The 23,248-nt window shown below is 37.8% G+C and overlaps 1 protein-coding gene across 3 annotated transcripts in view; it reads right to left on the bottom strand.

The window, feature by feature from the left end:
- Window positions 1–1,141: 1,141 nt before the first annotated feature.
- st18 (ST18 C2H2C-type zinc finger transcription factor) overlaps window positions 1,142–23,248 on the bottom strand; it is a 48,444-nt gene continuing 26,337 nt past the window's right edge. For 2 of the 3 annotated variants that reach the window (XM_086043672.1, XM_086043674.1), the window contains exons 7-22: window positions 22,571–22,705; window positions 19,976–20,066; window positions 19,772–19,864; window positions 18,152–18,360; window positions 16,869–17,074; window positions 13,657–13,905; window positions 12,204–12,310; window positions 10,567–10,629; window positions 8,684–8,752; window positions 8,397–8,459; window positions 7,313–7,393; window positions 4,360–4,581; window positions 4,188–4,276; window positions 3,540–3,643; window positions 3,255–3,401; window positions 1,142–3,168 (exon numbers count right to left, since the gene is read on the bottom strand). In XM_086043672.1, the coding sequence (XP_085899798.1) occupies window positions 3,028–3,168; window positions 3,255–3,401; window positions 3,540–3,643; window positions 4,188–4,276; window positions 4,360–4,581; window positions 7,313–7,393; window positions 8,397–8,459; window positions 8,684–8,752; window positions 10,567–10,629; window positions 12,204–12,310; window positions 13,657–13,905; window positions 16,869–17,074; window positions 18,152–18,360; window positions 19,772–19,864; window positions 19,976–20,066; window positions 22,571–22,705 (2,069 nt within the window). In that variant the 3' untranslated portion in view covers window positions 1,142–3,027. The remainder of the gene's footprint in view (window positions 3,169–3,254; window positions 3,402–3,539; window positions 3,644–4,187; window positions 4,277–4,359; window positions 4,582–7,312; window positions 7,394–8,396; window positions 8,460–8,683; window positions 8,753–10,566; window positions 10,630–12,203; window positions 12,311–13,656; window positions 13,906–16,868; window positions 17,075–18,151; window positions 18,361–19,771; window positions 19,865–19,975; window positions 20,067–22,570; window positions 22,706–23,248) is intronic. The other variant, XM_086043673.1, reaches the window with a different exon arrangement.

Genomic DNA, 23,248 nt, shown 5'->3' with positions numbered 1-23,248 from the left:
GGACGCATCGCTGTCATCGGCGGCAAAATAAATTTAATTAACGATATTTTCCAGCAGAACTTAAGACCACCTGAAGCTTAAGCTGCTGGGCAAGAGCATTTATTCCATCCCAAATTTCTCATATGTTTTTGCTGATCACTTTGATGTTTGTGTGCACAAGTTAAGAAAACTGTGTTAGTTATTTCTTGTGTCTTAGGATGTAGATAAAATCACATTTGATGATCATTTTATGCAGCAACGAAGGTACGGGAAGGGGATCGAATATATTTAATTTGACAAAAAGGTCTACCTAAACTGTTGTACTGGAGTTTTTTTTTGACAAATATATAACTCATTTGTTTAATTATTAAATTGAACCAAATGAGCATGAATTCTGTTATATACACCAAGTACTTTTGTTTTCGTATCGTTATTATACATTATGTGTTAAGTTTTTTAATTCTATTTTTCATTCGTTCAAAGTTGGATTTGCATGCCAATTTTGTTTTATCTCCATAAAATGACAACACATGATTAAGCAAATATGGTACGTCAGCATTTAGCTCTTATGCTGCACACAAATGGAATAAGTGTCCAACAACACTTTTTCCAAAATCATGTTCTTGCGCTGTAGTTTTTTAAATTTAATTAATTTTAGTAAACTATCAAAAAAAATCTCTGCATTGCTTTTAAATTCTTCTGTTTTTTGAAAGTCTTAAATTATTTTGCCTCTAAATGTTGTTTTGTAACTATGTGAAGCATAATGAGTGACCTTGCATATGAAATGTGCGATTCAAATAAAGCTGCCTTGCCTTGCCTGTAATTCTATTCTACATGATGCATTTGTGCCTCTTCTGGCTTTCAAGTAAAAGCCCACTTCTGGTTGTAATGCTTCCTCTTGACCACCAGGAGATGCTAACACATAAGGTAAAACGCAAAAGTTGACTAGAGGCAACTGGACTGGATGGAACATTTTCAAACTGCACTCTTTAGCTACACAGCAGCGCCCCCTCAAGTTGATGCCGGGGTCCCTGTTCCGTCGGCCCCACCCTTCGCACGCCCATGGAGCTGTTGCCTAGAGAAGTTGAAGACTTCCGGTTTGAGCGGAAGTGGAAGTCAAAGATAACGAAAGCAAACACACAAGCAAAAAAAAAAAAAAAAAGCTGTTTGAAAAGTTTATTTCTACCATACACAAACTGTACAACACAGCTCATATCTTTGTGTGTGTGTGTGTGTGTAGGTGGGTGTGTGCGCGTGTGTGTAAATTATGAAATCGTAAAAGTAAGTTTGAATGTACAAACTATTTCAACGGAAAATTAAAAAGCAGTACGTCATGTCCAATAAGAAAAAAAAAAACAAAAAACAATACAATCTCATATCATACTAATAATAATCGTTCCACGAAAAAGAAGCATTTCACATTACAAAACATCAAATACTAACAGGAAGATTGTAGGGGGATAAATAAATATTCACAGAACTTCCTGAGCAAACAATGCGTGTGGTAGGAATTAAATATAAGAAAATATAAATAAAGGATTAAATTTGACGATTAATTTTTTTAAGGATTATTTTTAAAACTTTATTTGGATAAAATAGGAGTGGTGCTGGGATCATTTGGCTCTTGCTTTTTTCTCCTTTTTTTTCATGGCAATAGTAAGCTTGGCTACATGTTTATAGAAAATGAATGTGCATTGCTGTTTGTGGGGGTTCAGAATTAAAAGCAAAAAATTCCAGATTTAAAGCAGGGCCGGTAAACCTTTTCGGTTTTTATAAATGTCCTCCAAGGGACAAAGTAAATTTGTGGAAAAGGATGCTAAATGTATAAAAATTATGATGTACAGTGTCATGAATATTTGTAGGGTTGTATTTATTTTTAGAATAGCATGGCCCACACCCCTGCTTCAAAGCAAAGTCATACTCAAATACAAAAGTGCAAAGAACTCATTTATCAACACGGGAAGATTTTTTTTTTTTTTTGTACATTTCATTTTTATACCTGTTTTGGGTGATTTCATGAAAGTAAAACGTAAATTGGCTTTTTTTTTTTTTTCTCTAAAAGTAGCTACCATTCAAATATGGCCCAAGCGATACAAGAATATACCAAGTGTTTTAAGTAAGGAGTGTTAAGGCTTTTTTGAAGCACTTGTAAAGATAAACAGGAGTCCATTTGTGTTTGCTTTGACCTCACAATGCTTGCAAAAAAGGATCAAATCATATATAATTGTCTGTCTCTATCTTGCAATCAGCTACTGAGATATAGAAACAGTCATCAGGACCGTCAGTCCTCCTATTACGAAAATAATTGTACTGTGCGAATAAATGAGACACCATCCACGTAATACTGCCCTAGCACAAACAAAACATAGTACTTGTAGTCATTCTTTTTTTTTTTTTTAAAACTGTTTTAAACGGATCCATATACATGTAGGCACGTACGACATGCACACCTCAAGTGTGTGTGTGCACAGAAGGCAGTTTTATAACTATATTTGACAGTAATGGAAAAAGTGGATTTTTGTTATGCATTTTTGCTGTTTGAATGTAAATAAAGGAAAAAAAAAAGAAAACGGTTCAGTACAGTGGCATTGCAGTGTTATCACATCATCTAGCATACATTCACATTCCAATAAAGAAAGCAAAAGCTTCATAAAAATAGGTTCACTTTTGGTGTACTAGTACTTTTCTTTTTTTTTTCCAGGGAGAGCTAACTGTTATACACGTGCGCCACAAAATTGGAATGTTTTTTTGTTGTCGTTTTTTTTTTTTTTTTTTTTCTTCTCAATCATTTGCAACCCGAGAAATAAATACACATGAATTAAATAATAATGATCATAACAATAAATACAGCGATGGACAAATAGGATATCGATAATCATGGATAATAATCATAAGAATAAATAGCCGTCATCAAACGGAAACGAAGTGCAAGAGGAGTGGAAATCTCAGCAGGATCAAAGAAACCAAAGTGAAAAGCAGTACAAACGGGGCCGTCTCTCAAAGCGGCCTTTGACATTGATGTGTCGCACGTGCGCCCGCCAGGAAAGCTCAAACGTGGATACCTTTGATGGCCTTCTTGATGTTATCCAGCAGGGCTTTGCACTCGGGCGAATACTCGCGCTGCGACTTGTTGTACATGTCCGTCAGCGTGTTCACGTAGGCTTCGAAGTTGTGCTCGCTGATGGGCCCCTGCGCAGCAGAACACGGGGTTACTGTGGAAATGCAGCGCGCAGGTGTCCGGCTAACGTGCGTGCGCGCGTGTGTGTGTGTTGTACCATTTGAGGCAGCTGGATGTCGGTGAGGCTGCTGATGAGCGCTTGGCTGAGGCGAGCCAACTCCTTGAGGAGGCCGTCGTTGTGCTGCTCCATCATCTTGTTCTCCTCCTCGATGCTCTTCAGGTTGCACTCCATCGACGAGATCTGCTTTCAGGTACAAAAGAGAAAAAAAAATAAATAAATAAAAAAAAAATAAACGACGACAGCAGCAGCAAAACAGTTCAATTTAAAAGACCATGAGTGCGATCCGCTTTTTCCATTCTGCGCGAAGGAGTTGATGCTTACCTGTGTTTGCAGCTGCTTCATGTCCGCCTCCATTTGTATGTTGGATTCATTGAGTTCCTCAATGTCGTGCTCTAAATGGTGACCGTCTTCTTTGCTTTCAATGCCTGCGAGTCGCACATTTTAATTGGTAAATATATATATATTTAAAAAACTGTAGTGTTCAGGATGATTACATGTACAGAAATCCTAATCAGAATATTGCTGTATTTAATAAAACTTTGTGTTAGTTTATATGGTTCTAACACAGTGCTGCAAAATTCATTTTCATGTGAAAATAGTTGTCATTTTACCAGACTAAAGTAATCATGAGGCAAAACAGCCCAAACCGAACGGGGGACGAGTTGCAACATTATGAGAAAAAAGGTGTTTATTTTGCAAGAATAAGTTCTTAATTACACAAAGTTGTAATATTACAAATAAGAAATTTTCATAGAACGGCTTTGAAATATAACAGCAAATCAATTGTGTTCACGCCCACAATGGCGCTAGCGCCCATTCCTGACTGCACCTGTCTGCGAAAATACCGAAAGAAATAAAACTCCACCCACATATTACCTCATTTTTATTACAGGGGTCAATGCTTGATGCTGTTATCTTTGTTTTATGTTTTAATGTGTATGTGCAATGAAATAAAAAACTTCAACTTACCACTGCTGGCCTTCAGTTTGATGGTCATCATCTCCTCTTCGGAGTGCTTTTTCTTGATACTTTGTGCATTCAGCGGGCATCCTGACAAGCTTTTTTGAGTCAAGACAGGACAGCTTGGCATGAATCTGGCATATTGAGCCACATCATATTGTGACGTGGCGCTGAGCTTTACCTTCTGTGCGTGGCAAACACGTTGTTGGCGTGGCCGAGGCCGTTGCAGCCGGGCAGAGGGCAGTGAGGTAACTCCTGCTTGTTGCTCTTCCAGGCAAAAGGCAGCCCGTTGAGAGAGGCCTCCTTCTGTCTCCTGGCGGCCAGCGGACAACTGCTGGCGCTGCGGTGGGACGTGTACTTGCCCGATATGTGGCCCTGTCCCTCGCAGCCAAACACAGGACACCTGACGGAGAAACAGACAAATTATTGATAGAACATTTAGTCTGTTTCAGTCCACATTCTGAAAACATGCAAGTTGCATGAACAAGAATTAAATCATTATACTACAAAGAAAAGGAGCATTTCAATGAAAATAATGTTGCAATATTTTGAAAATGAAAACATCACAAAAGCATCATTTTATGTTGTTGTTGTTGGTGTTGTTGTTTTTAAATAAAGGAAACAAGAGAGATTTTTAAACATACATTTCCAAGAATAAGGTGCACAGAATTTTACTCAGGGAAAAGAACTTTGGTAATATTAGGGGGAAATTTAATTAGAGAATTTTACGTGAATAAAGTTGTCTTATCACAGGGAAAAGTTAAAAAAAAATACACTAATATAACAAGAAAAAAAGCAACTATTATTAAAGAAAAAAGTTGAAAGTTTACAAGCAAAATTGATTTTATGAGAACACAATTGCAATATTATGTAAATAAAGTCCGATCCGTGTCCAGGATCCAGAAAAAAACAAGCCCCCCCCCCCCCCTTTTTTTTTCTTTTTGGGATGGGTGGGTCAATTTCTTTATCTTATGTGCGTTTAATGACAACATTACAATATATGCACATAAGATAAGATCACATTTATTAGTCCCACAATGGGGAATTTACATCTATTGTATCTATGAAGGTGTTGATCCTAATGAGGATTGTTTGGCCTTGGAATGAGGCCATTTTGGTTTCACAGTATTTTTGGTACTATTTCATCATCAAGCTAATATTTTGCTTAGCTTTTATAATGTCATGAGAAGTTCAAAATGCTGTTGTCAGCTACAAATACAATAAGAAACATTTTTCAAAAAGTCAATGTAAAGGGAGCATTATTATATTTGCAAATTGGATTTGTACCTAATATTGTGTCTGTCCAGTGTATGAGTCCAACAACCACAATAACAAAATCTACAGTATATTTATACATATTGGAGCAAAATGCGGTCTGAGATCATTAAAACAATCTCTTTCAATAACTGGACCGGAAGATCTGTTGACCATTAAGTTGATTAATCCACCCAAATGCTGGTTAAAAAAAGAAGTGGCCAAAACTGGAAATGGACTCAAATAATCGCATTAAGTGCAAGTAACTAATCCACGCTGAACTTTAATGGGAGCGCTCCGACGGGAATTTCATCAAGAGTTGCATTTGCAGGGTTGATATGATATGTTGTTTTGTTACATGTCACTGTGTAGTTCAGTAATGGGGTGACGGAAATTGTACAAATTGTCTGGCCCCCACCGAGAAGAATGTACCCTTTTGTATTATTGATAAAGGGGGTTGGTCGTGGGGTGTAGAATAGCATAGTTATAATACAAATTATAAAGAATCTTTTTTTAAAAACTTTTTACTGCATGTATGTCCAAAAAAGTATGAATTTTACAAGAATAAAGTAATAATATAAAAGACAAAAGAAAAACAATCATGTTTTGTTTTACGAGAATAAAAATGTAATTGTATAATATCTTATGAAAAAGATTTTCTGACGGGGGGGAAAAAAAGTGTAAGAATTCAAGGAAAACATTTTGATTTTAAGACAATAAATTCACAATGTTGACAGAATATAAATTTAATTTGAGAAGAAAGAAAGCCATAAAGCATAAGTAGCAACAACACACAGACAAAAAGTGTTTACATTTCTGTTTACAAGAATAATTTTAGAAGAAAACTGAAACAAGTTATCATCTTCCAAACCGCTTATCCTATACAGGGTCGCGGGGAGTTGCTGGAGCCTATCCCAGCCGTCAATGGGCAAAGGCAGACTACACCCCAAACTGGTCGCCAGCCAGTTGCAGGGCACACATAGACACTGTCACTGAGCGGGAATCGATCCCACGCTGCCCGCACACAACTCAGGCGTGTGTACCACTACACTATCAGCGGACCTACTGAAACAAGTTGAATTATTCAATTTTTTTTACACGATTAAAGTGATACTATTACAAGGAAAAGGAGGAAAAAGGGGGGGAAGTGCAATTACTGTATTTCTGGACTTTTTGGGGGGGGGGGGGGCTTGCACGCAAATACATGGAAGTTGTAAGCATGAGCTACTATGGCAGCCAACTTCACAACAGGCAGTAATTTGGTAAATAGTGAGCAATTCTGCCAAAAAGAGGCCAAGGGCTTTACTCTCAAACTAAAGAGAATTACGGTACACATTGTGTATTTAACCAACCACAGGTAGACACAAAAGGCCCGCGCCATATGGGCATCCGCCATCCCCCCTCCTCTCTTAATGTGTATGAGATCCATACCCGTTTAATGCCTATAAGCTGATGCATTAGTAATTAAAAAGACCAAAAAATCAGTGTCCAGATGTACACGTCCACAAAGGCTCACGTGTCAATTACGTTATTGTTTTGAATGATGAGGCCGCCGGCGACGTTTTCTTCACATAATTACAAAGAAAGCACTCAAAGCGGGAGCGAGAGAGAGAGAGAGGGAGGGAGAGAGAGAGAGAGAGAGAGTGATAAGCCTGATATTCTCTTTCAAATCCCACAAAACACATCACAGCGTACTAATCCTAGGAAAGTAATTCACTAATGTGAGCACAAAAGCTGCTGATTTTCTTTGTGCAACTTGATGGCCTGCAGGTATACGAAGGCTGCAAAAAAAAAAAAAGCGTGACACTTTTTTCTCTCTCTCTCTCTCTCTTTTCTGACAGCCAGCAAAACAAGAGCGGCAAAAGAGAGAAATGTCTTACTTAAGCTCTTGCTCATCTTTGTCCTCTTTGCTCGGGGTGAGCTTCAAACCTCCTTTTCTGGCACGTGGACATCCTGACAGGCTGTGAAGGAATAACAGCACAGCACATTTGAGCATTTAAAGGGGACATATTATGGGAAATGGAGGCTACTTTTTAATGACTTGTATACAAACAGACAAACAGTTGGGTCCGATGAGGGCCTCTCCATTCATCAACTGTGATTTTTTTTTTTAATCTCCTTATTTCAGATTTTTTTTTTTTCAATGTATTTTCCAAATGTTCATAATAACTACCCCCGCGGTGAACGTTTTGTCCCATAAAATGAACAGTGAGGCTGAGTGAAGATCCAGGACCCCTTTCAAGCAACATCCAGACTACAGCGCCTGAAATATTACCATGGAGCAACGGCCACATGCCGCACGTGTTCGACGCCCTTTCAATCGTTCCGTCTCGTGTCAAAGCCAAAAGGTAAGCACATCTATCAAGTGATGACAGCATTTGATGTCCCGCTGGGGAAAACTCCACCAGCCACCGGATAATTTCACAACAATTTCAAGAGCAAAATGTAACTTACAAGAATAAATTGCAACATTCCAAAAGTAAAATATCAATTTATATGATTAATTTGATAATAAATTGCTAATTTTAGTAGTAATATGACCAAAAATGTCCTAATCAATCAATTTGTTTCAAGACCAGAGTCAAAATATTTCACGAAAAGTAAGAATTTTAAGATAATCAAGTTTTAAGTTCACAACTATTTTAGGAGACAAATAAAGTGCAAAATCACAAGTCCAGAGTCCTTCTTACATCCCGAACATAAATGAAGACCATCGCGTTTCCCGTTTACGTTTGCATGCCAACTTTGCCTTCTCGTAACATTCCGACAATTTGGTAGTTAATAATACGTCCCTTCCGAATAAATCAATTAAAAAAAAAACACCCAAGAAGTGGAATGGAAAAAGTACAACGTGTTTGCGGCACGGAGTGAGACTTTCACCATCTGCTCCGATGTCACGCATCTGACAAATGTTTTTTTCGCGGAATGCCATGCGTGTTCCCGCCGCCCCTCAGCCATGGCTACCTTCTGTGCGACGCGTAGTTCCCCGTCACGTGTCCCGATCCATCACAACCAGGTGTTGGGCACCTGCACAGCCAAGACACACATCACGCTCATCATGCAAATAGCCGCCGCTGCAAATGCCCCCCACCCGAAAACAAAAAAACAAAAAAAAAAACAACTTCTCGTTTAAGTACGTAGAAATATGCATCGCAGCGAGGCAAGGGCGGAGCAGAACCTGCTTGTTCTGAGGTGTCAAATCCTCCAACAACAACAACAAGAACAACAATGGCCACGTTTTAAATACGTACTTGAGTTCCTGAGAGTTGGCTGCCATCAGCGACTTGAGTGTCTTGTCAGCCAGGGGACATCCAGACACACTGCGGTGAGGATAAAGAGCTAACAGTCATCTCAGTGCACTCTTTGATCACAACCGTTGCATTAAAGCATCTTAAATGCACGCACATGCTTTTATTTGTTTGCAAAGTGCTCGTATTTAGGGATTTTTTAATTTTTTTTTTTTTTAATCAACCCCGCGGCAAGGTTGCCCGTAGCCAGCTATAATTCTTTTCATAGGCCTGCAAGGTCTTCTAAATGTAGCTACGGCAATGCTAACGCGAAAGTTTTGTTTTCAGTTCAAGTGATCGTTTTACTTGACTAAAAGTCATAATATCGCAAGAAAAAGTCATTAAGTCGAAAGTTGCAATTTTCCAAGAAGGAACTTGTCTTTTTACGAGTAAAAAAATTTGGTGAGGAAAAAGAGAAAATGTCATGTCCGTCAAACGTTATTTACGAAAAATGTTGTCGTTTTACGAACATTTAGTCATACATTAAGAAAATATTTTAAGATGATGTAATGAGTTGCCTATTTGAGTAAAAAGCAGGAAAAGGTAGCAAAAGGAAACATAGGAAGATAAAGTCAAGCTAGTCAAATTATTTACCAAAATAGTGGTAGTTATACTTAGTCATATAGCAAAAAAGTAATCATTTTAAGATAATGTCATAAGTTGCAATTTTACAGGAACGAACGAAAAAAAATAAGAGGGGAAAAAATAAGTAAATAAAGTCAAGCTGGTCAAACATTATGAAAATAGTTAAGTCATATCACAAGAAAAGTCATGATTTTAACATAATAATGCCGAACGTTGCAATTTTACAGGCGCAAAGTTGTCTTTTTAGGAGTAAATACTGAAAATAAAAAAAGGGGCAAATAAAGTCAAGTTAATCAAATGTTACTTATAAAAATAGATGTAATTTTACTTGATAAAAGTCATTGTTTCAGTTTTTGTAAAAGGTCAACATTTTATGAGGTAGAAGGGAAATTTTATTTTGGGATTGAGTCATCATTGTACTTGACTAAAGTCCTAGCACAAGAAAATTCAGTTTTAATGTAAGAAAGTTATATGGTGCAGTTTTATAAGAACAATTCGTCATTTTATGAGAAATTAGTCAAAGTCTTATTATGGACATTAGGAAAAAGAAAAAAAATGGACAAAAGTGTCCTTTTTGGTTATTTAAAATAGCTGTAGATTTATTTGACTAAAGTCATAATAATAAAAGAAAAGTTCATTTTTTACAATGTCTTTGTGACATTACGTGAAGTTTTAAAGCAACAAAAAAAAACCTCACACAAAAAAAGCTCTGATTTCAGAATAGTAAAGCTATAATATTATGAGAACAAAGTTAAAATCTTCCAAGAATAAAATCATCATTTGTGATTATATGATGATTACAAGAAAAATAATCATTCCAATAAAAAAGTAATAGTATCCGAAGAATAAAGTCACAATTCAAAGATATTGAAGTTGTACTACTACAAGAATAAAGCTGGAATTTCCTGAGATAAAGTTGTAATTTCCGATTGATCAATTCAGAGGAATGAAGCCATACTATTCAGAGAAAAACAACGATTTTAAAATAATAAAGTCGTAATAATACTGTACGTGTAACAGAACATGTTCTAAATAAAAGACAACCTGCACAAGTCCTAGAAATAAAGTCATCATGTTAGAGAGATTTAAATGAGTTTTAAGATCATTTTAAGAGAATCAAGTTGTCACTTGAATAGAGTAAAATTGTAACATTAGAAGAAAAAGTCACATCCTCTTGAATGTTAGAACAAAGTGCAGCCCTGGCCTGGTGTCTCATGCTAGGTGGCGGCCGATGCTAATGAGAGAGTGATTAATTACGCTACCTCCGATGCGATGCATAATTCCCCGTCACGTGGCCGCTGCCGTCACAGCCCGGGGTCGGACAGCTGCGGGAGGGCACACAACATTTCATACACAGATTAGGACGACTTGCTGCCACCGGGAGAAGCTTCCCATGGGCATTAACAGGAAGGAAGAGGAGGAGGAGGAGGAGGAGGAGGAGGAGGAGAAAGGAAGCAGGCTGCTGGAGTCAGGTGGGGTTAGTACATTTAGTAAGAAATGCCTCAAGTTTGTTTAATGACGTCCGCTAGTGTCAGTGAGGGTCCAAAACTAGAGGGTCCTACTAACGCTGCTCACAGCTCTGCAGAGCATGCACTCCAACTAGCAGAGGCAAAAAAAAAAAAAAAAAAAAACAACTCACTTTACAAAGTGACACATTTCCCCTCAGGCCACATGAACCTGCGGACATACCAGTTACAAAGTGATGCACACAAGGCCCTGCGCACTCCGCCGCTATTTGCCTCGTGCCATTTAATAAGCAGAAAGTAAGAATATGACAGGGAAAAGGTCCATCTTTGACCACCAAGTTGGAATGATTTCCTCATTTGACCAGAGTGAAATTGTAATGCTAACTGTGGTAATCTTATAAGGAAACAATTGTGACAATTTTACAACAATAAAGTTTTCGTGTTGCAAATAAAAGGTTGTCGTTTTACAAGAATTATGTCACAATTGTACACAGATCAAGTTGTAATGAGAAAAGAGCGCTGCTGCGAGTTTTTAATGGTATCCTGACAAATGACACTGGCGACTATGCGTGTCTTGTCTTGCTGATTTTAACTGCAGCGTTCGATACGGTGGACCACAGTATTCTTCTGGCTCGTTTACAGCACCAGGTGGGCATTAGTGGTAGCGCTCCAGAGTGGTTTAGATCCTATTTGGCTGGTAGGACTTTTTGTGTTAGCCTAGGTTGCTCTGAGTCCCGCTTTGCCCCACTGCCATATGGTGTTCCACAGGGTTCTATTTTGGAGCCCTTGCTGTTTTCATTGCATTTGCTGCCCTAAGGTTCCATCTTACAAAAACATGGTATTTCCTTCCACTTCTATGCGGATGAGGAAAAAAACAGATTTCTCCTTCAGATAACTTTTGTCCTGTCTAAAGGAAATCAAAGCCTGGATGTCACTGAATTTCTTGAATTTCAACGAAAAGAAAACAAGTTGCGGTGTTCGGTCCCAGTGGCCCTTCTACATTCCACCCTATTGACCTGGGGCCCCTGGCATTTTATCTAAATCCAACAGTTTCGAACTTTGGTTTTAAATTGGACACTAATCTTAAATTGGATCGGCAAATCAATGCTGTTGTTGGATCCAGCTTCTTTCATCTTAGGCAACGGCACTTAGAAACAGTAATAATGCTAACTGCTGTGCGCTGCTACTAATTCCCGTACTGTCATCAAACTGCAGTCATCGTGACTGCCTGGAAAAAAAATTCATTCATTCAAAAAAAGCTCACGCTGGCCTCAAAGTTTTGTCCGCCACCGTATCAAATGTGTCTGTCGGTCTTCTGTGCTCAGAGCCTTGGGAAGTCACCTATTTATTCCCAGACACCATCTGTCAGATAAGCTCATGTTAGGCACGGCGGCTCTCTTGAGCAAAGTTGCTCGCCGATGCTGCGGTCGTACCTCAGAAGCTCTTTCTTGGACTCTCGTAGGAGCATCTTGGCCTTCACCATCCCCGCCTCGCCTTGGTAGTGCTGCTCCTCCATGCTGACTTGATCAAACTCCTCCTGCTTTGGCACAAAAGACAACGTGATATCGTTGTCATTGAGCACTGACCTGAAAGTCACTAATTAATCAAAGCCCCCGCCCCTCTTGGCACGATAATACTCTTAAAAGACAAACCGCAGGGTTAGAGTGCAAGGCAAAGAGATTACGGTTTAGGATACTTATACCCTAGCAAACCATACATCCATTTAAAGTCACACTTAATCCACGAGATATTTATCATGACGTATGGATTTTTTTTTTTCTCCCCCTTCCCGCCAGACAGGAGCCACCAGATGTTGTATAGAAAGAAAGCAGGTCACATGTGCTCGATATCATCAACAAATGAGTGAAATTAAAAGAAAACAAAAGCCTTAAAGCCCCGATTAAGAAACATTCAGGCCAATGAGCGTGGAAGTTCTTTAATCATGTCTTTGTTTAACCAACGGAACTGATAACACCAACTACATGCGATATTTTGATGACAAAGATTAGATTTTTGCATTATACTGTAGATGTGTGGATTTATACAACAAAATAAACTTTATATTATTTCTGGGCCAGTTGCTAATCTGCTAAATATTTTTAAGATAAATGTAAAAAAATATACATATAATCACCATTCAAGGGTGGCACAAAACTGCGGAACAACCCCCCCCCCTCTTTTTGTAACTTTTTTTTAACTCAGTGAAAATTTGAATATTATTGAGGTACTACTGTATTTGTCCTGCTTATAATTCCCAAGCTGCAAAAATATAGTAGGCGTACTCACGTTGTAATACAGGGCAGTATAAAACCTAGAGTAAACGCAACTAAAACATGTCTGCCATCTAGTGGTGATTGGTGATATTACAACTTAAAACTAGAGTCGACCCTTGCATATTTGTAGTTGCGGATTTGCATATTCAAGATTTTTTTCCTTTTTTAAAAAACACATTTTTCAGATATTTTAATTTTTTCATTTTTTTTCATGAATTTTTCCCAGGAAACGTATATTGAAAGTTTATCAGTGTCTATTGATTATGTTTTTTGCTTTGTAAAAAAACATTTAAAAAATCCTCAAACATTAAATAAATAAATAAATAAATACCCCCCCCAAACAAAATTTAAAAATTTATTTTCAGGGGAACAAAAATACTGTGTGGAGGTGTGGTACAAGATTGAAATGTAAATTTTATGACAAAATCCAGATTTGCACAATTTGCACAAAGCACGGTCATAATTTTAGAAGAAAAAAACAATCCACAAATGTCTGAAAATAAATGTTACAAAACTAACGTCAGACTTTTGAAAGAAATACTATTTTACCATTTAAAATAATTACATTTTATGAAAACAGAGTTATAATCTTCCAAGAATGTTATGAATTTACCTCATTGTCATGTAAAATGTGCGCTTGACTGAAGTCGACAGGGACGGGGTTGTCCCAGCTGTCCCTTTCGCACAGCTGACGGTAGAAGGCGGGGCTTATCAACACGCCGCCGCAGAGTTTGGCCGCCGCCCCCACCGCCTGCTCCGGATGCACTTGGTCGTCCGAAGGCGCTTTGGAATGGACGCTCTCCTTACTTTTCTTCATGCTCAGGTCTAAGGTGCCGTTTTCATCCACCTCGATATGCATGTCCTGCAGAAAGAGTTTTTAAGAAATCATCAGTGAGGAAAATAGAGCACACACACTATAATAATAATAATTATCACTTGTGTGTGTGTGGGGGGGGGGGGGGGGGGGCGTGTGTGTGTGAAAGTAGTTTTTTACATTGACAGCTGTGTCAATGTATTTTCTAGGACATGCAACCAATATGGCATCAGAAGGGGGGGAGGGGGATTGTATGAATGTGTGTATGCGTGCACATTGTGTGAGATTGTAGGTCATCACTATTAAAACTAAAATTAATAAGGGGACATAAGTTTTCCCCCGCTGACAGATGTGTTGTTTTATTTGTTTGTTTTTGATTGCAGGGAAGCATGAGCACATGAAAATCGTTTCCCAGGAAAAGGAACCATTTATGATAGAGCTAATATGTTTCAATAAACGTCATGATCCGAAATGAAATGTCAAATTAGGACAGTTTTTTCAAAGAAAAAAAGTTTTGGTCATAAAAGAATAAAATTTTAATTTTAGGTGTAATTTGACAGTCCTCATCGCAACGCAGGTTCAGTATATCGACACCTTTCTAAAAAAATGGCCATGATCATTTTTTCAGTTTTTTTCAGATATCATGAAAAACTGAACCAAATACTGATTACATTATAGTTATTAAAAACTTAATTTCATAGGTCGAATTGAATGATCAATTTAACTAAGGGTGTAGTAGATTTTAACAGAGGTGGCAAAAACACTTATCTCCATTTTTTTTCTTTTTCTTATTTTTACCTGAATCATGTTTCTGCGTTACAGAAATCGCATTAAAGTGAAAATTAAAAAAGTAAGCTTCCAAATATATATATATATATATATATATATATATATATATATATATATATATATATATATATATATATATATATATGGAGAGAGAGAGAGAGAGAGAGAGAGAGAGAGAAAGAGAGAGAGAGAATTGGTACTTACTAACAAAACTTTTTCTTCTTATATCCATAAATTTGAATGAATGAATGAATGAAAATGAATGACTGAATGGATGAATGAATGAATGGATGAACGAATGAATGGATGAATGAATGAAAATGAATGACTGAATGGATGAATGAATGAATGGATGGATGAACGAATGAATGGATGGGCGAATGAATGAATGAATGAATGAAAAGTTTAATCAATCTCAATCAATCTTTTTATGATATGACATGAACATTGATGTGATTAATTGTTACATATTTGAAAGTACTTAAATGTACAGAAACGGGTACCGGTGCCATATTCTAGCATGTACCGTACATATGCAGATATGTTGTCGCATATAGCGCTCTAAATATGGCTGCTCCTCTTCGCCAAGCCTCCCAGACAGGAAAGCTGTTCTTTATTTTCTGCGCCCGCAGACAAGACAACTAAGCTGCAAAACGGGAGCAGATGATCAACTTGCTAACACTGTTTTATTCATTGACATTGAGTAGGGGGCGGGGAGGGGGTGAGGGGGTGGTGGTGAGGGGCACGTCGTCAGCTCAGCTGCAGGCCAGGGAGACGAGGACGTGTGCGGAGCGGCGGTGTAGGTGTGCAACAACAACCTTGAATCACCATCATCATCATCATCATCATACAGTATGGAAGGTGACGGCGACGTTACGCAACCGCCTCACATGTGTGGAAGAGCAACTTTTCCAAGTATCAAATGTCTTGACGACTATTTGGGGCCTACGGTATGCAGTTGAGACGCATCACGGAGCTGATGTTAAGATGTAATTGTACAACATTGGAATAGCATGTTAAAGGAAAGGATAAATCGCTGTCATCTTTTGATAGGATTTATTATAACTTGCGAGATTATTCTTGAAATATTATGACGTCGTTCTTCTAAAACTTGTATTTTTATCTTGTAAAAGTACGGCATGATTAAAGGTTTTTTTTTGACATCCCTGACTTCAACAATGGAAATTCTGATGTAATTTGAATTTATTTTCACAACGTTGCGCCTTTTTGTAATAATATGACTTTTTCCTTATAGAAATGTTAAGTACAGTTAGTTAGTAGTTTTGACTCCACAACTTTGCTCAGATCATTTTTTAAAATTTATTTTTAATTATTGTGACTTTCTTTCTTGTTCAATTCAGACTTTGTCCTGGCTTGATTTTATATTACAACTTTAGTTTCATAAACAAAGTCGTTTTTTCCCCTCTACTCTATCCCACAGGGTATCAACTTTATTCTCGTGAAATTCTGACTTTTTTCTCATAATAACCCAAGACTGTGGCATTTTTTTCTTAATATCACCAATTTAATTACATTTGTACTTTTCACCCTTGTAATATTACAACTTTAGTTGCTTATAGTTATGTTTTTAATGTAAGCAGTCAGACTTTCAACGTGTAATAATTTTTTCCCGCATAACATTCTGACTTAAGTCTTGTAAATCCTTCCTTTTTTTTCTCTTCATATCATGACTAATCTCCTAATAGTATGACTTCATTCTCATCATACTATGACTTTTATATTGTAATAAGGTGACTTTCTCCTTGTAAGATTCAGACGTAAATCTCTTGATGTTAATTTTTTGGGGGGGAAATATTGAAACTTTAATCTTATAACTTTGACTTAAATCTCCTTATGTTACAGATTTTCTTGTAAAAGTATAACAGTAACGTCTGAATTTTAGGATTTTATTCTCGTATTATTCAATACCAGGCCAACTGATGTCCAAATAGATTTAGTTTAAAGAAAGGATGAGTGGCTGTAATCCTCGTTTGATTAGATGACACCAATTTTCATGTGTGTACATTAAAGCTTACGGAGCCGTAAACACTCCTTTTTTAAAAAAAAAAAAAAAAAAAAAAAAAATCTTTTTTTTTTGGTACCTCTCTCTCACTCTTTGCCAACATCTCTCTTTTGATGTCTTCCCTTTTTATACACAAATCAGAGTTGCTTTAGAATGAGCACATTAAACACCTCCTTTCCAAGTGGTCTGATTTGATTACCTTTGTAGAGGTTGCCAGGGGCCGCGCGGCCGCCGTCTCGCCGCTCTCCCGGTAGCGAGTGGAGAGGTTGAGGATGGCGGCTGTGGCGGCGCTCGGGGGGCCGCCGTCTTCTTGCTTCAAGTGACCGGGTGGCGGGCTGTGCTGACCGGAGGTAGGCAAGCGGCCACCTGGAGCCGCCAGGAAGCCAGGATGATACTGCTGAGGTGCTAAAAAAAATAGAGGAATAAATGACAAAACGGTTGGTGAATAATTCACTCACGGAGACAGCAGGTGTTCCAAGCAAATGTAGTAATAAGATGCTGGACGGTAATCCATGAAAAAAGGGCTCATGTGGCGTTATTAACGAGCACTTTCAAACATTATACATGTCATGATGTTCAATTACGGTATTGGATGAACCATGGCTTCGTGAATGTGGTTGGAGTGTGCACTAGTCTTGTTATATGTGTTAGGCCCTCGCGTGGAGCATAATGAGGTAACCAAAATATTAGGAACGGGTCTTAAAGAGGTATGATGTCGCCGGACACATCTGTTTTATGACTTTTGACCATGCTATTCCATTTTTTTTCTCGTAGTTTTACAACTTTAGTGTCATAGTTTTTTTGTCTGTAAAATTCTGACTTTCAACTGGAAAAACAATTCAGACTTTCCCCCTGTAAAATTCTAAATTCATTTGACCACAAATTCAGTAATTGTTTTTGTGAATTAGCAAACTTATAGTCTTATTATTAAAACTTTATCCTCCGAAAATAATGACACTTTTCTTTTGAATATGGCGACGTTATTATTGCAATATGGCGACCGGGTTCTCATAAATTCTCTACTCGTTTCATTGAATATTTCGACTATCCAATTTTGAATGACGACATTTTTTCGTAATGCATGTATTAGTTTATTCCCGTAAAACCTACAAACCTATTCAAGCAATCCAACAACTTCAGCATCGTACAATGAAGAAAATTTCCCTCGACTTTATGTTCACAGTTACGATTTTTACATTTACGTTTCATTGTGGAAAATTCTTTTACTTTTGATCAAAACATTATGACTCTTTTTACTCAGAATTTAATTCTCATCAAATTACAGATTTTTTATCTCCTAAAAATCCGACTTTGTATTGCATAAAAAATTGTTTCTCATAAATTCTAACTTCACCCGAAATGACTCCAATTTTCATCTTAGGCCTCCCGTACATCAGGCGAGAACTAAAGGAGAGAGTGTGAGCATCATGCACGTGCGTGTTTTCTGAAGTGCGGTGCATTTGGTTTTGTGAGTCAACGTACAGTCGGGATAGTGCGAGACTTCGACGTCGTGGCTTGTGCCGTTGAGCGGCTGCTTTCCGAAGACCTGCGCGTCAAAGCTGGCGTAGTCGAAGCGGATCCTGCTGTACTTGTCCATGTCCTTGGCCAGGCTGCTCTGCAGGGCGGCCATCGGGTGAGCCAGGCGGTAGTTAAGCTGGCTCAGGTCGAACTTCTTGACCAGGCCCACCACTCTGCGATCGGACACAAAATGGAGAACGACGGGGGATCAGGTGTCTTTTACAGTTAAGCATTGTTTTGGAAATCCGTTTTTATTTCATTCAAATTTTTTCTCGATATTTAGAATCATAAAATGTTTAGTTTCATTTTTGTCAACAAAATTCAGATTTTGATCATGAACAAATTTTGACTTTTCCCCTCATTAATGTATGTCAATATTCTCGAAGATTTTTAAAGTTATTCTTGTGCTCTCACAAGTTTATCTGAATTCTTGCAATATTGGGACCTATTCTGATGAAATTGTAACTTTTTATCATAATATTCATAAAGCAACTTTATTTTCACCAGACTAAATTATATGGCAGGAGTACATATAAAATCAGTTTTTGTCTTGTATTATTACAACGTTAGAATCGTAAAATATATATTTTTTAGTAAAATTTTAATTTCAATCTTGTACACATTTGGACTTTCCCCATGTAAAATTGTGACTTTATTCTCATAGATTTACAAGCTTGTTCTCCTAATGTAACAACTTTATCCTCATGAAATCACCTTTACATTTTTCCTCTGAAAATTGCAAATTTATTCTTGAATAATTTGCGACCTCACTCACACAAATTTTTAAATAATATAATATTATATTTTTCTAATTTACCTCTAAATTCACAAGACTTTATTTTTGTAAACTTTTGTAAAATTACAAACTTCTTCCATTAATTGTACAGCTTTACCATATAAAAATTATAACTTTATCCCCATTATCTTAAAGATTTTATATACTTTATGTTACTTTAGGCTCATAAAAAATATATCTGTAAATTCAGACTTTACTTCTTGTAAACATTACGGTTTTATTTTGGTAAATATACTAAATTGTTATCCTAAAATTCCAAAATATTCTCCTGAATCTGTGACTTAATTCATCTGAATATCACAAGTTTACTCTTACACCTTAGTAGTCGAGCTGGCTCAGTTCAAACTTTTTTGACCAGACCCAACAATAAAATTAAAGACGGCTGGGGCTCAGATAACCCAGTAAAAGCATTGTTTTGGAAAGCATTTATTTTTTGCACGCATAGTCTGGGATTTGATGCTGTCGATGCGGCAGCCAGGTTGCCAGACTAATTAATAGCGGGAGTGGGCATCCTGCCCGTGATAAATCCAGCGGGAACAAAGAGTTCTGCTCTTTTATCATTTCTAATAGAGTGGATGGAGTTCGCAACAGACTGCGTGTTCTGTAGGGATCGCTCAATAAAACACAACATGAGTGTTTATCACTTTTTTGCAGATCTTAACTTGCACAAGAACCCCTCCCCCCGTCACTATCCCTCCCCCAAACTCTCCTCCGGTCCAGACTTTGCGTACGCTAATTATTCCGCAGTCCACGTGACGGCTTTAAACGCCGGCTGGCGCGGTGCGTACCTCGGCGAGCGATCGGGCGCTTGTCTGCTTTTCAGGCTCTCGTCCTGAGGTTTGGAGATTTTCACCGCAGCGGCGATGGGGCAGCCCGACAGACTGGGAAGACAATCAAACACGACGTAAGCCAATCCCTAACACTCTAATGGCTCTCTGTGGTGCGATATGATTATTTATTATCATTACGGATGGATCATTCTTATTATTTACCTCCGGTGGGTGCTACGGTTGCTGTTGACATGGCCTCTTCCCGTGCACCCGGGAGTGGGACACTTGAGGACGTTCTCGTGCATGGCCAAGACTGAGTAGACCAGAGAGAAAGAGAAATGTGAAGGTTAGATCTTTATTGGGAATCATACTTGGTAACTTCAACGGGTGAGCAAGAAATAACCAAGGTCTGGTAAAATGGAGAAAATCAGCTCTTATTTGGGAACGCCGTTCGGTTTGATATAGACACTAAACACCTCACAAGCCATTCCAGCTAATATGAATTAACTAGAATGTTCTGGATTTTGCTAGAAGCTACTACGATCCTGTAGAATGATGCAAATTAGCTCCATTGTGGGAACCATATTTGCCACAGTGAAGTCAAGGTGGATTCTTGTAGCTAATTGAAACTGATTACAATTCTATCGATTTTGCCAAAGATGAAAAGAATTCTTTCAAATAAGGTTGATTAGCACTTTATCCGGAACCACATTTGGCAACTTAAGTGGGTAGAAGAATTCTTTCAAATAAGGTTGATTAGCACTTTCTCCGGAACCACATTTGGCAACTTAAGTGGGTAGTCCTTGGATGCCTTACATTGAGGTCAGCGTGACTTCTTTCAGCTAGTTTTTGGTGGTTAGAATTCACTAGATTTTCTCAGAAGTCACAAACATTCTATAAAATGTTGCTTATTAGCACTTCACAAGGAACCATATTTGGTAACGTTGAGCAGGTTGACCCTGAATGTTGAGATCAGTGGTACTTATACCAGCTAATTTTATCTGATTATAATGCTCTATATGTTAAAGGGATACTTTAGAATTCCACGGATTAGCTCTTTATTGGGAACCATGTTTGCTAACTTAAGTGGATGTTCAAAATCAAGCCTGAAAGTCTCTCAGTGATCACAGGATGACGTCTCCAGGCAAACTCGAACAAATTAGAACACTCTAGATTTCGCTAGGCGTGACCAGAAAAAAACATCTAGAATGGTGAAAATAACTGTATTGATAACCATATTTGGTAACTTAAACAGGACACTGAATGCCTCACAATGAGGTGCGATGATTTCTTCCAGCTAATCACTGAAGAAAATTAGGATTAACATGTAAATGATTAGACTATAATTATCCTTAGTGTGTTATAAATCAGTTGTTGTTGTTTTAACTAAATGAACAGTGAAATTAATAAATAGGATTGCCAGATGGAAGTTAAACAAGTCTTGCTGTGTTCCCCATTCTAGGGTTGAAAATGTTGAATTTGCAAGTGTTTCAATGAGTCACACGAAATGTTTATGAGATGAATATAGAGAGCAGTGAACATTTTAGGCATTCAGTGATGATTTATGTAAGTGCTTTGGCGCGTACGAGTGCGAGCGAGAAAGTGGCCGCAATGTAAATAGCTTAGCGCAAAGAAAAGACGGCTGATTATATTCTTCAAAAGGAAAGCGTCGTTAAGGGCTGCCGTACATCCTCAGAAACTTCTTTTCTCTCCCCCACGTCCTCCAATTAGTTGGCTGGACTTGTCTTATTTATTTTGTTCAATAGCATACTAGCTAGCTCGAGCCTTTGATTTGCAAACACCGCCTACACTCGGCGAGAAAAGTTAATTACTTTTCCTGTTGCTTTTGTAACATCACGCTTTAATGTCCAATGTTTGTGGAGTTTTGTTGGAATGTCTTAACAATCGCCAGTTTGGGGCGGGGGATGTGAAATAAAACATTTAAAGAGACTTCAATGCGCATAACAGAAGTGACTGACAAATCCTTTAAGTTACTTGTTAAAGTGATGCACGTTTGAACTCAATTCAATTTTTAAGCAAGACTCGCTCCATAAGAGCATTGAATAGAATAAAATAAAGGCTTTATGTATTGAAATAATAAAAACTCTTATAAACAGCCTCAATATTTGGAACACAATAAAAGAGCTGTATTAAAAATGGTGCCCTTGTTTTGATTGACAGAGAGGTGCGAACATTGGACTCCGATCTAATAGACGCCTTGCTCCCAGTTAATCAGTATTGTATATATTTTTTTTAATTTATTTGTTCAACCTCAAATAATAGGTTGTGCCGCTGGATAGGTTAAGAAAGACAGCCGACAGCACTATCTGTCGCAGTCAAACGCAGACCTGGCACCCGTAAAGCTGACTTGGGAGTTCAACGAGACAGTATCAAAGGTTACAAATTTGACTGATCTACTCATCAGCAATAAAATACTAAATTCTAAAATTACTCACATTATATTTATACGTCATATTTAGACAGTATTATACACAGGTACAGAGAAAAAAATGCTTTTTAAGGATGATTTTGGGAGGGGGGGGGCGTATTATACACGGGTGCAAGTTATTCATGGGATTCTACGGTAAATGAAAAATACATAAATTAAGTAAATTTTTTAAAAAAAAGGAAAAATATAATGAAAAATCGTTTTAAAAAATAAATAAATAATCCAAGTTTGCCAAGGTGTTTTTAAAATCAAATTTTGGGGTCTTCATAAGATGGCCAAAGTGCGCCACTGCATCCCTGGCGGTGTCAATCAAATGAGGTGTACCGACTAAAGTGGCCCAACATGAATACTTTCACTTGCACACTCACTCTCTGGAGGAACTCGCACTTTATGAGGACACCCGGACAAACTCCTGTGATGGGGGTACAGTCCGGTCACGTGACCCGTGCCATCGCAGCCTGGCGTGGGACACTTGATGTCCCTCTTGTCTGTCCGCGGAGAGTCTGGGGAAACATTTGTTATTGATTTCATACATTGAAATGATGTGTTTTGCAACACCAACTTTCTGAGTACAATAGGAATTTGTAGTCAGGACGTATTGTGAAGAGAGTGAAATATCATGCAACACCAGACATTTTTTTTTTGAATATAAAAAGCATCTATTAATCTGTCCTTTTAGTTAAGGCTGTAGTTGAACACACTTCTTAATGCCCGACCATGGAAAGATTACATGGAGGATTACACATTTAGCCACGGTCATTTGAAGAATCCCGGGGAAACATGAGAGGTACTTTAGTAGGATTTAAGACTTATGGTCATGGTTAAATATCCACTTGATTCCTATCAAAATCCAATATTCGGAGTAGTCGCAATTTCGTTGTATTATTATTATAAGTCTGTTTATGTATTACTTGACTTGTTGCCAAAATGTTTAAGCGGCAAAGAGGATTTCAAGCTCTGATTCCTCTCGATTTCTTTTTGTAATTCTCTGAGCACACAATCGACACCCATTTCTTGTCTGCGGGGCTGGACAACCTGTTTTTCCA

Source organism: Filicampus tigris, chromosome 10 (assembly GCF_054856515.1).
Source record: "Filicampus tigris isolate MCC_2025a chromosome 10, RoL_Ftig_1.0, whole genome shotgun sequence".
Taxonomy (NCBI): domain Eukaryota; kingdom Metazoa; phylum Chordata; class Actinopteri; order Syngnathiformes; family Syngnathidae; genus Filicampus; species Filicampus tigris.
Note: the sequence above shows the minus strand (reverse complement) of the source record. Positions and strands in the feature narration are given on the sequence as shown.